This window comes from Colobus angolensis, unplaced genomic scaffold, assembly GCF_000951035.1.
Source record: "Colobus angolensis palliatus isolate OR3802 unplaced genomic scaffold, Cang.pa_1.0 Scaffold135, whole genome shotgun sequence".
NCBI classification, from domain to species: Eukaryota; Metazoa; Chordata; class Mammalia; order Primates; family Cercopithecidae; genus Colobus; species Colobus angolensis.
Genome location: NW_012114433.1, coordinates 3,375,223 through 3,390,166, shown reverse-complemented (window position 1 = coordinate 3,390,166; position 14,944 = coordinate 3,375,223). Strand labels below are relative to the sequence as shown.

The 14,944-nt window shown below is 45.2% G+C and overlaps 2 protein-coding genes across 5 annotated transcripts in view; one reads left to right on the top strand and one right to left on the bottom strand.

Moving 5' to 3' along the window:
• PMS2 (PMS2 postmeiotic segregation increased 2 (S. cerevisiae)) overlaps positions 1–8,701 on the bottom strand; it is a 43,708-nt gene extending 35,007 nt beyond the window's left edge. The window contains exons 1-5 of the mRNA XM_011934408.1: positions 8,231–8,701; positions 5,136–5,275; positions 3,201–3,287; positions 2,920–3,022; positions 1,654–1,837 (exon numbers count right to left, since the gene is read on the bottom strand). Coding sequence (XP_011789798.1) covers positions 1,654–1,837; positions 2,920–3,022; positions 3,201–3,287; positions 5,136–5,275; positions 8,231–8,334 — 618 coding nt within the window. The 5' untranslated portion in view covers positions 8,335–8,701. The remainder of the gene's footprint in view (positions 1–1,653; positions 1,838–2,919; positions 3,023–3,200; positions 3,288–5,135; positions 5,276–8,230) is intronic.
• AIMP2 (aminoacyl tRNA synthetase complex-interacting multifunctional protein 2) overlaps positions 8,298–14,944 on the top strand; it is a 16,283-nt gene continuing 9,636 nt past the window's right edge. The window contains exons 1-3 of one of the 4 annotated variants that reach the window (XM_011934388.1): positions 8,489–8,611; positions 14,171–14,321; positions 14,414–14,620. In XM_011934388.1, coding sequence (XP_011789778.1) covers positions 14,310–14,321; positions 14,414–14,620 — 219 coding nt within the window. In that variant the 5' untranslated portion in view covers positions 8,489–8,611; positions 14,171–14,309. Of the gene's footprint in view, positions 8,732–14,170; positions 14,322–14,413; positions 14,621–14,944 lie in introns of all 4 variants that reach the window. The other 3 variants (XM_011934385.1, XM_011934387.1, XM_011934386.1) reach the window with 3 other exon arrangements.

Sequence of the window (14,944 nt, the reverse complement as noted above, 5' to 3'; positions counted from 1 at the left end):
TTGAGGTCAGGAGTTCGAGACCAGCCTGGCCAACATGGTGAAACCCCATCTCTACTAAAAATACAAAAATTAGCTGGGCGTGGTGGCACACACCTATAATCCCAGCTACTCGGGAGGATGAGGCAGGAGAATCACTTGAACCCAGGAGGCAGAGGTTGCAGTGAGCTGAGATCACACCACTGCAATCCAGCCTGGGTGACAGAGTGAGAAGACTCCATCTAAAAGAAAAAAAAAGTTAAAATTAGCACCAAATGCTTTACAGGTAAAAAAAAGTTTTTAGCTGCATATGTTTAAATAACTTTTTAGATTATAAAAAATACACATAAAAAACAAAGGCACAAAGAAGACAGCAAAAACTGCATGGGATCTCACATCCAAGGATAACCGCTGAGAACATGAAAGCGCTGACTCTTCCAGCCTTTATACTATACACATCTAGGCCTGTTGTTTTGTTTTTATAAAACTGGAATCATGTAATACAGACAGTTTTATAATCTGCTTTTTAAACACAACAATTATATAACATTTAGCTGTTTTCACTTGCATTCAAATTCACAAGGGTTCCAATAACTCATTTCTCAGAAAACCAAGAGAAATATTCTTTTTTTTTTTTTTTGAGACGGAATCTGGCTCTGTGCCCAGGCTGGAGTGCAATGGTGTGATCTCAGCTCATTGCAACCTCTACCTCCCGGATTTAAGTGGTTCTCCTGCCTCAGCCTTCTGAGGAGCTGGGACTACAGACGCATGCCACCAGGCCCGGCTAATTTTTGTATTTTTAGTAGAGACGGGGTTTCACCATGTTGGCCAGGATGGTTTCGACCTCGTGATCTGCCCGCCTCAGCCTCCCAAAGTGCTGGGATTACAGGCATGAGCCACGGTGCCTGGCCAAGAAATATTCTTATTAAAATGTAAGTACATAAGGCCAGGCATGGTGGCTCACGCCTGTAATCCCAGCACTTTTGAGAAGCCGAGGTGGGCGGATTACCTGAGGTCAGGAATTCCAGACCAGTCTGGCCAACACGGTGAAACTCTGTCTCTACTAAAAATACAAAAATTAGCCGGGCGTGGTGGTGCACGCCTGTAATCCCAGCTACTCAGAAGGCTGAGGCAGGAAAATCGCTTGAACTCGGGAGGTGGAGGTTGTAGTGAACCGAGATTGCGCCACAGTACTCCAGCCAGGGCACCAACGTGAGATTCCATCTCAAAAAAAGATAAAAATAAAAAATAAATATATACGTATATATATTTTTCCAGACAAGGTCTTACTCTGTCTCCCAGTCTGAAGTGCAGGGGCGCAGTCATAGCTCACTGCAGCCTCAAGTTCCTGGGCTCAAGTGATCCTCCCACTTCAGCCTCCCAAGTAGCTAGATACTACAGGTGCATGCCACCATGCCCAGTCAATTTTTTTTTTTTAATTTTTCATAGAGACAGGGTCTCACTATGTTGCCCAGGCCTAATAAATACTATGTGATGAAAAGAAAAAGGTAAATCACCCTAAAGTCTTTAATGTTAAGTCTTTAATGAGAAATGCAAATAAATTGTGTCTCAGTAAATTATGGGAAGAGAATCAACTGCAGAATAAACATCTTTAGTAAATCTTTTGCTCATGTGCATTAACCAATACTCTTGAAAACCAGGATTAATTTACTGTACCTTCTTAATATTCCTCTGAAATTCCTTATGCCGCACAGGTAGTGTAGCAAATAACTGCTGTACGCTGACTGTGGTCCCTCTGGGGCGGGGGTAGGGGGCTTTCTGGATGATTTTCCCATTGTGATCAAACACCAGTCGAGTCCCAACCTTTGCTGATGCGTGGCAGGTGGAAATGGTGACGTCGCTGTGAGAGAATACCAGGCATGGTGTGTTCAGTGAGAGGCCCATGATGTTGGGCACTGACTATTCTTTCCTTCGCTTGCTTTTCCCTCAAAACTTTCCTAAAAAGCTGATGATCCCTTTGAGATCATCAAGATCTAAACGGTTGAGGAGTCATCATAAAACCTAAGGTCTGGCATCTAAAAGACAGTGAGACAGAGAGCACTAAACGTGCTTTGTTTTGATACGAGCTTTGATTTCGTTTTTCAGCTTGAACTGCAAAACGATAAACGATCTCAAGATTCATTTATTCACAAATAGAGACTTGTTTTGTTATTACTCTTCGAACAAATTTTTTTAAAAGAATCTAAAATACATTATAATTAAAATGTATATGTAGGGCAGAGTGCGGTGGCTCATGCCTGTTATTCCAGCACTTTGGGAGGCCGAGGCAGGCAGATCACTTGAGGCCAGGAGTTCGAGACCAGCCTGTGCAACATGGCAAAACCCCATCTCTACTAAAAATACACAAATTAGCCAGGAGTAGTGGTGCACGCCTATAGTACCAGCTCCTCAGGAGGCTCAGGCATGAGAATCACTTGAACCTGGAAGGCAGAGATTGCAGTGAGCCGAGACTGTGCCACTGCACTCCAGCCTGGGTGACAGAGCAAAACTCTAAAAAAAAAAAAAAAAAAAATACATATATATACACACACACACACATATATATATATGTATATAATTATTTATAAAAATTCAGTATCTGTGCTATAATTAAATAGTGCTTTGATTAAATGTTTCCCTAAAAACTGATATCGAAAACCAATGGTAACTATCGTTTATCATCTATATGTTATGTTAAAATTGAGAAGTTACTGTTTTAATAAGGGTAACCATTTTTTTAAACAATACTATTTGCTTCGTTTCATTCATTTATTGCTCACATTTCAGAAGCACTATGACTTAGATTGGCAGTGAGACAAAACAGAATTCAGAAGCTAGAAGCTGAGATGCTGAGATAGAAAATTGTCAATAATGATGATTCCAATTAATTTTCAGAGAGGTTTTTCTAAGAGGTCAAGTGAATGGATAAAAATATTGTATCACCTGAGTGCACAAAGTGAGCTCAGAGCTTCCCCCCGAAAGCCAAAAGTTTCAACCTGAGTTAGGTCAGCAAACTCTTGAATCTTAGATGTGTGATGTTTCAGAGCTGAAAGAGAGTGTAAAGTAAGGATTAAGACATCTCAAGTGCTGTAACAACAAATATACATGATATCTAGTAACTGGCTTTAAACAACTGCTTTTGCGTTTCCCAAGACAGTGTTACTCACAATTCTGGGACGTGTGGCCCAATTATTTTATAATAGGATTAGAAAAAGTCAACTTACTTAAGCCTTCGAAGTTCTCTTCTTCTACCCCACATCCATTGTCTGACACTTCAATGAGATCCACTCCATAGTCCTTAAGCTTTAGATCTACAAAGTTTAAAATATTTACATATTTATTAAAAATGGACCCATGCTATAAGTTTTATACTGACATTATTTATAACATATGCAAATTTAAGAGTCATAACAATACCTTTAGTTACATGTACTAGTGTCGTTTTGTATATTTCATTTTTATAAAGTCCTTTCTGGTTGTTTACTAGCCCAGACTAAATAGTTTAGCTTTTTCTTTCTTTCCTCTTTTTTTTTTTTCCCTAGGCTAGTCAAGTGAAGCAGTTGGAGTGGAAAAGGAACAAAAAAAAATCTGTAACTGGTTGTGATCAATTAGTTGTAAAACCGTTGCACTTTGACCAGCCTTTTCTTTTGGAAGAAATAATTTTAACATACCCAGTAAAGAGAACAGGGGCTGGGCACAGTGGTTCATGCCTGTAATCCCAGCACTTTGGGAGGCCAAAGCAAGCAGATCACCTGAGGTCAGGAGTTAGAGACCAGCCTGACCAACATGGAGAAATCCTGTCTCTACTAAAAATACAAAATTAGCCAGGCTTGGTGGTGCATGCCTGTAATCCCAACTACTCAGGAAGCTGAGGCAGGAGAATCGCTTGAACCCAGGAGGCGGAGGTTGCAGTGAGCCGAGATCGTGCCATTGCACTACAGCCTGGGCGACAAGAGCAAAACTCCACCTCCAAAAAAAAAAAAAAGAGAGAATGGGTTCTGGAATCAGACTTCCTGGATCCTATTTTATTAGCTTTATAATCTCAAAAAAAGGAAATTTCCTGTCCCTTAATTTCCTCATCTGTAAAATGGAGATAATAAGTTCTATCTCATAAAGTTATTCTGCAGATTAACTTTTTATGTTTTTTTATTTTATTATTTTCTTTTTTTTTCTTTTCTTGTCTTTTTTTTTTTTTTTTTTGAGATGGAGTTTTGCTCGTCACCCAGGCTGGAGTACAGTGGCATGATCTTGGCTCACTGTAACCTCCACCTCTCAGGTTCAAGCAATTCTCCTCCCTCAGCCTCCTGAGGAGCTGAGATTACAGCCATGCACCACCACATCTGGCTAATTTTTGTATTTTTAGTAGAGACAGGGTTTCACCATGTTGGTTACACTGGTCTCGAACTCCTGACCTCAAATGATCAGCCCCCCCTCAGCCTCCCAAAGTGCTGGGATTACAGATGTGAGCCACTACTCCAGGCCTATTTTATTTTATGTTTTTGAGACAGAGTCTTGCTCTGTCCTCAGGCTGGTGTGCAGTGGCACGACCTCGGCTCACTGCAACCTCCGCCTCCTGGGTTCAAGCAAATTCTCGTGCCTCAGTCTCCCAAGTAGCTGGGATTACAGGCTTCTGCCACCAGGTCCAGCTAATTTTTGTATTTTTAGTAGAGACAGTTTTACCACTTTGGACAGGCTGGTCTCGAACTTCTGACCTCAGGTATCCACTCGTCTTGGCCTCCCAAAGCGCTGGGATTATAGGCGTGAGCCACCACGCCCAGCCTACTTTAAATTTTAATAGAGACAAGGTCTCACCATGTTGGCCAGGTTGGTCTTGAACTCTTGGCCTCAAGCAATTCCCCCATCTCAGCCTCTCAAAGGGCTAGGATTACAGGCGTGAGACACCATGCCCAGCTATTTTGCATATTAAATATTTCTGTGTAATTCTTAGCATAACACCTGCCTGGCACACCATAAGAACACAAAAAAAGCTGTTATTACTACCTAGCTAAGTACTAGGCACATAATAGGTGCTAATTTTAACTTAAAAATAATACTTTATGACTACATCAACACTTGACAGTCTTGTTTCAATAACAAATGTTTCCTGACTACAACATTCACTGATCATTTCTTGTGGCTTAAAACTCTCCCAAACTTACCAATATTAGTGGCACCAGCATCCAGACTGTTTTCTACTAACTCCTTCACCGCAGTGCTTAGACTCAGTACCACCTGCCCAGAGCAAATCTGATGGACTGACTTCCGATCAATAGGTTTGATGGCCTTAGCAGGTTCTGTACTAAAAAAATCAGTTACAAGAAACAAAGCAAGTATTCAGCTATATATTTTCATCCTGATTTTCACTGTGGGAAATGACTCAACACTGTAAATAGTTTATGGGTCTAATCTATTCATTTATTATATTAGCAAATACATTTATTATATCCAGAAATAGAAACACTGCTTTACAGTCCTTAAACGTGTACCCAAAATACTTCTGGATACTTCAAATTCAACACATCCTTACTATCTAATTATACTAGGATCTACATGGAGAAAACATACATCGTATCTCTCAAATTACCAAAATCTTTGGCAACAATGGTGTCTTCCTTCTTGAAAAGTGAAACCATGACTGGCTGCCGTGGCTCATGCCTGTAATCCCAGCACTTTGGGAGGCAGAGGCGGGTGGATCACTTGAGGTCAGGAGTTCGAGACCAGCCTGGCCAACATGGTGAAACCCCATCTCTACTAAAAATACAAAAAATTAGCCAGGCATGGTAGTGGGCGCCTGTAATCCCAGCTACTCAGGAGGCTGAGGCAGGAGAATCGCTTAAACCCGGGAGGTGGAGGTTGTAGTGAGCCGAGATTGCGGCATTGCACTCCAGCCTGGGCGAAAGAGCGAAAAAAAAAAAAAAAAGTGAAAGCAACATAATTTCCCACATAATTAGAAAAACCAACAGTATGCTAGAAAATACACAATGTTTAAGACAAAATCATATTGGAAATTGGGTACCAGTTATAAAACTCTTCCTTCTACACAGTTGCCTTTGATACCCTACTCCAAATTGAAGCTGCCAGCTGCTATCTCAGCAAAGACCCTCAAAGTTCTTGCTGTACGAGCTTTAAGAGTTTTATAACGGTTTCGTCTCCCCTCATTCCCTGCTCTAATCCATCCTCCACTCTATCACCAGAGCTATTTTTGAAATCACAGATCTGGTCAAATAATTTTTCTGCTTAAAAATTTACTAGTGCCCCACTTCCTACTATATGAAATTTAAAATCTAGTCATCACTGCGCCCAAAACTACCTTCTTTTCAGAATCTCTCTAATCCTTTCCCTTCTTCAAGTCCCCTATTATTATTATTATTATTATTTGAGACAGAGTCTCACCCTGTCGCCCAGGCTAGAGTGCAATGGCATGATCTTGGCTCACTGCAACCTCTGTCTCCCAGGTTCAAGCGATTCTCCTGTCTCAGCCTCCCAAGTAGCTGGGATTACAGGGGCCCACCATCACACCCGGCTAATTTTTGTGTTTTTAGTAGAGACCGGGTTTCACCATGTTGGCCAGGCTGGTCTTGAACTCCTGACCTCAGGTGATCCGCTTGCCTCGGCCTCCCAAAGTGCTAGGATTACAGGCGTGAGCCACCGCAACCGGCCATGCCCTACATTGTAGCACAGTGAACAATTGCTTCCTGAACATCACAAGCTCTTTTAGACACTACAGTATATAAGCAGGTCTGTCTAAACTGCTCTCCTCTTCCTCCTCTGCCCAACCAATGTCTGCTCATCCAAAGAATGTATCCTGTGTGTTCATTAACTTAGCAATTTCCAGTAAACAGTTTAATTGATAACTTGTTAAGAGAAGGCAGGAAACCTCCATGAAAGAGAAATCACTGGGTGTTTCCTACAGCATTTAACACATCAGAGGCCTTCAATAAACCCTTATGAAATAACCAAACCTCTTTACTCTTCATTCTACCCTGCTAAGAATCTCACCCAAGTCTGTCTACCATGTGAAACTGCAGATGATCTCACAGAAAATGGAAAGAAGTATCTCTAAAAATAAGTTTATTTGGCAACACACTATAGGCTACAGGTCCACTTCTTCTTTTTTTTGAGATGGAGTCTTGCTGTGTCGCCCAGGCCAGACTGCAGTGGTGCAATCTCAGCTCACTGCAACCTCCACCTCCTGGGTTCCAGAGATTCTCCTGCCTCAGCCTCCCAAGTAGCTAGGATTACAGGCTCCCGCCACCATCCCCGGTTAATTTTTGTATTTTTAGTAGAAACGGTATTTCACCATGTTGGCAAGGCTGGTCATGAACTCCTGACCTCATGATTCACCCGCCTTGGCCTCCCAAAGTGCTGGGATTATAGGCGTGAGCCACTGCGCCCCGCCCACTTCAGATATTTATTTTGAGGAGGGAGCGCATTTAGATACAGACCTCAGATTTATTTAAATGTCTCAATACATTTAAATGTAGTTACCTAAATATATCTAATATATTTAAATGCAGAAAGCAAATTTGCGTTTACAAATCTGACACGGAATGCAACTGTGCTAGCCAAGATTCGGTGTAGCTTACCAGCCAGAAATCACATACTCTAATAGGTAGAAATCACATACCCTAACGGGTAGAAATGCATTGCATTTTTTTTAAACTGCGCGGCTATGCAAATTAGGATGTGTCTGGACGCTCTATCGTCCCCAAAATAACCTCAACTTTTTAAAAAGGCCAGGCACAGTGCATCACTCCTGTAATTCCAGCACTTAGGGGTGCCAAGGCGGGCGGATTGCTTGAGCTCAGGGGTTTGAGACCAGCCTGGGCAACATAGCGAAATCCCCGTCTCTACAAAAAAAATTAAAAATAAAATAATATAAAAATAAAAATAAAAAGGAAGAGAGAACTGGTGGAAAGAAAATGCATTCAGTCTATGGGGATTTCACGCTCCGGTTTCAAGTCCACGGCCCTGTGATGGGATGTGGGCAAGGCCTGTCTGGGACGGGTCGAACCCAACTCCTTACAGGGCCGAATCCTTTGCCCGCAGCCCAGGACCCCGAAGGAGCTTGCTTCGGCCTCAAGGCGCACCCAAGGGGCACCGGATCTCTGGGGCGCTGAGGTCGCTGCTCCGGGGCCTCCACGCGGCGGCTTCGCCACGCGCCTCGGCCATGTTTCCCGCATTTCCACGGAGGCTGGAACGCCGTGGGTGTCAAAGAGGGCGCGCGAGAGGGGAGACCGCGAGCCCGGCTCACCTCGAGCTCTCAGCTCGCTCCATGGATGCAACACCCGATCCGCCTCGGGACTGGGAACGATCCCTCCACGGCTCCCACAGGCGCTCGGCCTCCTGGACTCCCATTGGCTGCTTTCGACGTTGTGCTCCACCCTTTCCGGGCGGGGCGGCAAAAATACTTCCCGTCTCTCCTTTTCGCCTATTGGCTCTGTCAAAGGTCGAGTCCGTGACGTCAAAAAGTCTGGGTCAATCAGAGCACACCAGACTGCGTTTTCCCGAACGCCCGCAGCAGGGTCAGAAGGGAGGTGGCCGCCCTGCGTCGTGGCCTCTGACGGTTTCTGGGGGTTGGTGGCTGGCACGCGCTCCCCCCTCTTGCTTTGGTTCCGCCATGCCGATGTACCAGGTAAAGCCCTATCACGGGGGTGGCGCGCCTCTCCGTGTGGAGCTTCCCACCTGCATGTACCGGCTCCCCAACGTGCACGGCAGGAGTGGCGGCCCGGCGCCCGGTGCTGGCCACGTGCAGGTAGGAGCGCGGGGTCCCCCGCCCAGTGCGCACGCGCGGCGGCCGGCTGCTGGACCGGGTCCCCACAGGCCAGAGCGAATGCGTCCCACCCGGTTCACGGCCCCACCCTGGCATCTGTGCCGGGCGGCCAGGGACTCACCCAAACTTTTCGCTTTTAAAAGATTTATCCAGGCCGGGCGCTGTGGCTCACGCCTGTAATCCCAGCACTTTGGGAGGCCGAGGCTGGCGGATCACCTGAGGTTGGGAGTTCGAGACCAGCCTGGCCAACACGGTGAAACCTCGTCTCTACTAAAAATACAAAAATTAGCCGGGTGTGGTGGCAGGCGCCTTTAATCCCAGCTACTCGGGAGGCTGAGGCAGGAGAATCGTTTGAACCCTGGAGGCGGGGTTTGCAGTGAGCTGAGATAGAGCCATTGCACTCGAGCCTGGGCAACAAAAGCGAAACTGTCTCAAAAAAATATATATATATATCTTTCCAGGTCGGGCGCGGTGGTTCATGCCTAGAATCTCAGCGCTTTGGGAGACCGAAGTGGGAGGATCGCTTGAGCCCCAAGAGTTTGAGACCAGCCTGAGCAACATAGCGAGACCCTTGTCTCTATTTTTTAAATGTTTTAATTAAAATAAAATCTCCTTTTTATATATATATATGGTTGCTTAAACATTTTAGTTCAGAGATTCTACCCTCTGAAAAGTGAATAGCACATAAATGCTCATTTTGAGGAATTACAAAGCGAACCCCAGGGTCACCACGGCCCAGGGTGACACACATTGTCACCCCTCCATTCTTTCCACTTCAACCTTCCCTCCCCACCCCCATCCCCAGGTCCTGATTTTTTATGGTAATTATGTCCTGCTTGTCTCTATTATTTTGTCAACTCAGTATTTATCCCTAAACAATATAGTCTAGTTTTTTGTTTTGTTTTGTTTTGTTTTCAGACGGAGTCTTTCTCTGTCGCCCATGCTGGAGTGCAGTAGTGTGATCTCAGCTCACTGCAACCTCTGCCTCCCAGGTTCAAGCAATTCTCCCACCTCAGCCTCCTGAGTAGCTGAGATTACAGGCACCGTCCACTGGACCCGGCTAATTTTTGTATTTTTAGTAGAGACGGGGTTTCACCATGTTGGCCAGGCTGGTCTCGAACTCCTGACCTCAAGCAATCCAACCGTCTCAACCTCCCAAAGTGCTGGGATTACAGGCGTGAGCCACTGCACCCGGCCCCTAAACAATAGTCTTGATATAGGTAAGCATACAGCATATAGTCTGATGTGTCTGGCTTTTTTTTTTTTTTTTTTTTTTCTTTTTAAATGTAGAGATGGGGTCTCACCCCATCTCTACGTAAAAGGTGGTTATTGAGACGGAGGTGGTCTCGATCTCCTGGCCAGAAGCGATCCTCTAACCCCAGCCTCCCAAAGTGCTGGGATTACAAACATGAGCCACTGGTGCCCAGCCCTGGCTTCTTTTTTGTGGACATTATTTTAGGAGTCATTTTATTGTAACATCGGAAGTATTCATCTTCTCTGTAGTATACTGTTCTATTGCATGGCTCTCCACCATATACTTATCCATCCTACTTGCTCAGGGACACTGGATTATTTTCCATTTTAACCTGCTATGAACAATTCTGCAGTGAATATTCTTATACAGAGGAGCAGGCATGGGGTATGTACTATGAACGGGACTCCTGGCTCAGTGGCCCACCTGCCTTTCCACTCTACTAAATTGTTTTCCAGAGTTGTTATACTGGTTTACACGCTCACTCACTGCTTACCTCGCTCACTGCTTACTGGCAGGATGGAAGAATTCCTGATATTTGCACCCTGCCCAAAATTGGTGGGTGTAGCGTGGTATCCTAGGGTAGTTTTAGTTTGGATTTCTCCAGACTTCTCTAAGTTGAGGACCTTTTCATATTCACTGGCCACTGTGATTGCTCTTTTGTAATGTACCTGCTCAAGTCTTTCACTCTTTTCTCATTGCAAACATACATCCTAGGTTTCCAGCAGGAGAAACAGGCCTGTCTATTCTGACACAAGATGGGTGAATCAGTAACTTTTCTAGTCTGTTTTCCCACTGCTTGTTATCCTTCTCCTTTCTTTAATGGCTTTCTGCCTAGATCAGGAGGGACAGACTTTCTTTTGAAACCCAGTAACACTACGTGTTATTTCAGTACAGAGCTAAGACAGAAATATAGACATGGTTCAATGGTCCCTGCACCTAGACAGTGCCATGGAAACAGGGCCCAGTCACCCTCCAACTGCACAGTTCCATGAAACCAGAAAGACAACCCAGGTTGGAGAATGTCACCTTTCATTGAAGGCCAAGTTTTGCAGGGTCTGTTTTACTTGTGTTTAAGTCTGCTGCCTAACTTCCTGTGGCCTTTTGTGAACTTACAACTTAAGAGGACACGTAATCCCACTCTTTCAGCAATTTTTCTGGGAGATGATAACAATGTGGACAGATAATTAGCAATAAAACATCTTGGCCAGGTGCAGTGGTTCACGTCTGTAATCCCAGCACTTTGGGAGACCAAGGCAGGAGGATCACTTGAACTAGGAGTTCAAAAACAATCTGGGCAACATGGTGAAACCCCATTTTTAGAAAAAGTACAACAGTTAGCCAGGTGTGGTAGCATGTGCCTATAGTTCTAGCTACTCAGGAGGCTGAGGTGGGAGGATCACTTGAGCCCAGGAGGTCAGGGCTGCATTGAGCTGTGATCGTGCCACTGCACTCCAGCCTGGGCAGTGGAGTGAAACCCCGTCTCAAAAAAAGCAATCAAGCATCTCCAGGGTAAAGGAGAGCAACATGAAGAATAAGGTGTTTATAAATACATATAAATTGAAACAAATTGATAAAAACAATATACCACATCACAATCTGGTCTCAGCAAGGAAAACAGCAGGCCAACATTACAAGGCACCAATGACATAAAACAGATCTTGAACATTTTGGTATTACTCAGATCATGAAGGACTAGATCAAGCTGCACTCAGGGCTTAAAAATCACAAGCCACATTACACATAGAGTACTTCAGACAGTCTTCATTCCTGACTGGGTTTTGTTTTTGAGACGGAATCTCGCTCTGTCGCCCAGGCTGGAGTGCAGTGTCGCGATCTCGGCTCACTGCAGCTGCCGTCTCCCGGGTTCAAGCAATTCTCCTGCCTCAGCCTCCCCAGTGGCTGGGATTGCAGGTGCCCGCCACCACGGCCGACTAATTTTTTGTATTTTTGGTAGAGACGAGGTTTCACCATGTTGGCCTGGCTGGTCTTGATCTCCTGACCTCAAGTGATCTGCCCGCCTTGGCCTCACAAAGTGCTGTGATTATAGGCGTGAGCCACCACGCCCGGCCCTGACTGAGTTTTGAATCCAGTAGGTGCATTTTTGGCCCTATTGGAGCAGACACCCTACTGCCGTTTGTGGAAATTAGCAAGCTTATACACAAACAATGTACAGATATAGGCTGGTTAAGAGAGATTGGAAATATGACTCAGGAGTTACTATTAAGTAACAGAATGTTACACAGGTAGTGGCCCTCCCTGTTACACATCTTGCTTTCAAATTTATTTTCAGTCAGCACCTAATTTTTTTTTTTTTTTTTTTTTTTGAGATGGAGTCGCCCTGTCGCTCAGGCTAGAGTGCAGTGGTGCGATCTCGGCTCACGGCACTGTCCACCTCCTGGGTCCAAGTGATTCTCCTGCCTCAGCCTCTGAGTAGCTGGGATTACAGGTGCCCATCACCAAGCCCAGCTAATTTTTGTGTTTCAGTAGAAATGGAGTCTCATCATGCTGTCCTCTTGAACTCCTGACCTCAAGTGATCCACCCGCCTGGCCCTTCCAAAGTGCTGGGCTTACAGGTGTGAGCCACCGTGCCTGGCCAGCACCCAATAATTTAATTGGCATACTAAACTCTGTTCCACCCAGAAGTCAGTGGACTTCACAGTGCTCTGCTGTTTGATCTTAAATAAGAGCAGCAGGCTAGGAGAGGTGAGAAAGTGCTGATTAAGCCCGAGGGTAAATAGGAGTTAAGCAAACAAGAGAAGAGGGAAGAGCAATGCAGAAAGAGGGAACAGCACGTGAAGATCCTGTGGTCGGAGCCAGCATGGTGTTTTAGGAACTCCTAGGACAGTGTAGCTAGAGCACACAGCAAAGGAGGAAATTGGGTGAGGTAGGGTAGCGACAGGCCAAATGATACAAGATGTCTGTGAAGCCATGTTAAATGTTTGACATTTTATCCTAAGCACCTAGGAGGTTAGCAAGGGGGAGACAGTAACAATATCTGAAATTATTTTTTTGAGACGGAGTCTCGCTCTTGTCACCCAGGGTGGAGTGCAGTGGCGTGATCTCTGCTCACTGCAACCTCCGCCTCCCAGGTTCAAGCAATTCTCCTGCCTTAGCCTCCTGAGTAGCTGGGATTACAGGCACCCACACCACACCCAGCTATATTTTTTGTACTTTTAGTAGAGACAGGGGTTTCACAATGTTGGTCAGGCTGGACTCGAACTCCTGACCTCAGGTGATCTGCCCACCTCGGCCTCCCAAAGTGCTAGGACTACAGGCATGAGTCACTGCGCCCGGCCCTGAGTTTCTTTTTAAAAATCTTTCTAGCTGCCATCTTAAAGGATGGATTGCAGGGATGGACTAGAATGGGTGCAAGGTGGAATAGGCTAGGTGAAAAATGGTGGCCTGGCTGGGCGTGGTGGCTCACGTCTGTCTTCCCAGTACTTTGGGAGCTGAGGTGGGAGGATGGCTTGAGGACAGGAGTTTGAGATCAGCCTGAGCAACATAGCGTAGTTCTCTGTCTCTACAAAAAAAAATTAAAACTTAGCCAGGCTTGGTGGTGCACACCTGTAGTCCCAGGCACTCAGGAGACTAAGGCAGGAGGATCACTTGAGCTCAGGAAGTCAAGGCTGCAGTGGGCCATGATCACACCATTGCACTCCAGCCTGGGCAACAGAGTGAAACCCTGTCTCCAGGACAAAAGAAAAGCCAAGAAAATGATTTGGGGAATTGATTAGCTGCATGAGTATGCTTCCAAGCTAAAAAACTGTTTTAACCCGTGTTCCCTTTTCCCTATTTGTATAAATTACTGAGTTACATTCTCATTGCTCCTTATTTAAGCAAAGTATTCTTAGTTTGTTAAGAACAAAGAACTAAAAATTGTGTTCATTTTCTATCTTTCCCTGTTCTTAGACTAAATTACGTGAAATCGGAACCATACAATTTCAGAGTGGCTTTCAGCCACAACTTTTAAGTTTTTTTTTGTTTTTATTTTTGTTTTCTTTTGAAACAGAGTCTGGCTCTATCACCCAGGCTGGAGTGCAATGGTGTGATCTCGGCTCACTGCAACCTCTACCTCCTGGGTTCAAGCGATTCTCCTGCCTCAGCCTCCCGAGTAGCTGGGATTATAGGCACGTGCCGCCACGCCCGGCTAATTTTTGTATTTCTAGTAGAGACAGGGTTTCACCATGTTGACCAAGCTGGTCTTGAACTCCTGACCTCAGATGATCTGCCTACCTGGACCTCCCAAAGTGCTAGGATTACAGGCGTGAGCCACCGCACCCAGCCCATAATGTCTTCTTTTAAAGGATGGGAGGTTTGGTGAGCGCATGGCAAAGTAAGACAAGTGATCAATTTAAACAACACTGTTCTGATGGGAGAGGAAATGAACATTTGGCTGTTGGTTTGTTTAGGAAGAGTCTAACCCATCTCTGCAAGCTCTTGAGTCCCGCCAAGATGATATTTTAAAACGTCTGTATGAGTTGAAAGCTGCAGTTGATGGTCTCTCCAAGATGATTCAAACACCAGATGCAGACTTGGATGTAACCAACATAATCCAAGCGGATGAGCCCACGACCTTAACCACCAATGTGCTGGACTTGAATTCAGTGCTTGGGAAGGTAAGTTCGTTTTGAAAGCTGAAATGTTAGTAAGTGCTGAGTGGTTAGTACAGGGAAATTGTGCTACTGTGATTAAAGCCTTAGCTTCAGGCCAGGCGCGGTGGCTCACGCCTGTAATCCCAGCACTTTGTGAGGCAGAGGCAGGCGGATCACGAGGTCAGGAGATCGAGACCATCCTGGCAAACATGGTGAAACCCCATCTCTACTAAAATACAAAAAATTAGCTGGATGTGGTGGCGGGCGCCTGTAGTCCCAGCTACTTGGTAGGCTGAGGCAGAAGAATGGCGTGAACCTGGGGGGCAGAGCTTGCAGTGAGCAGAGATC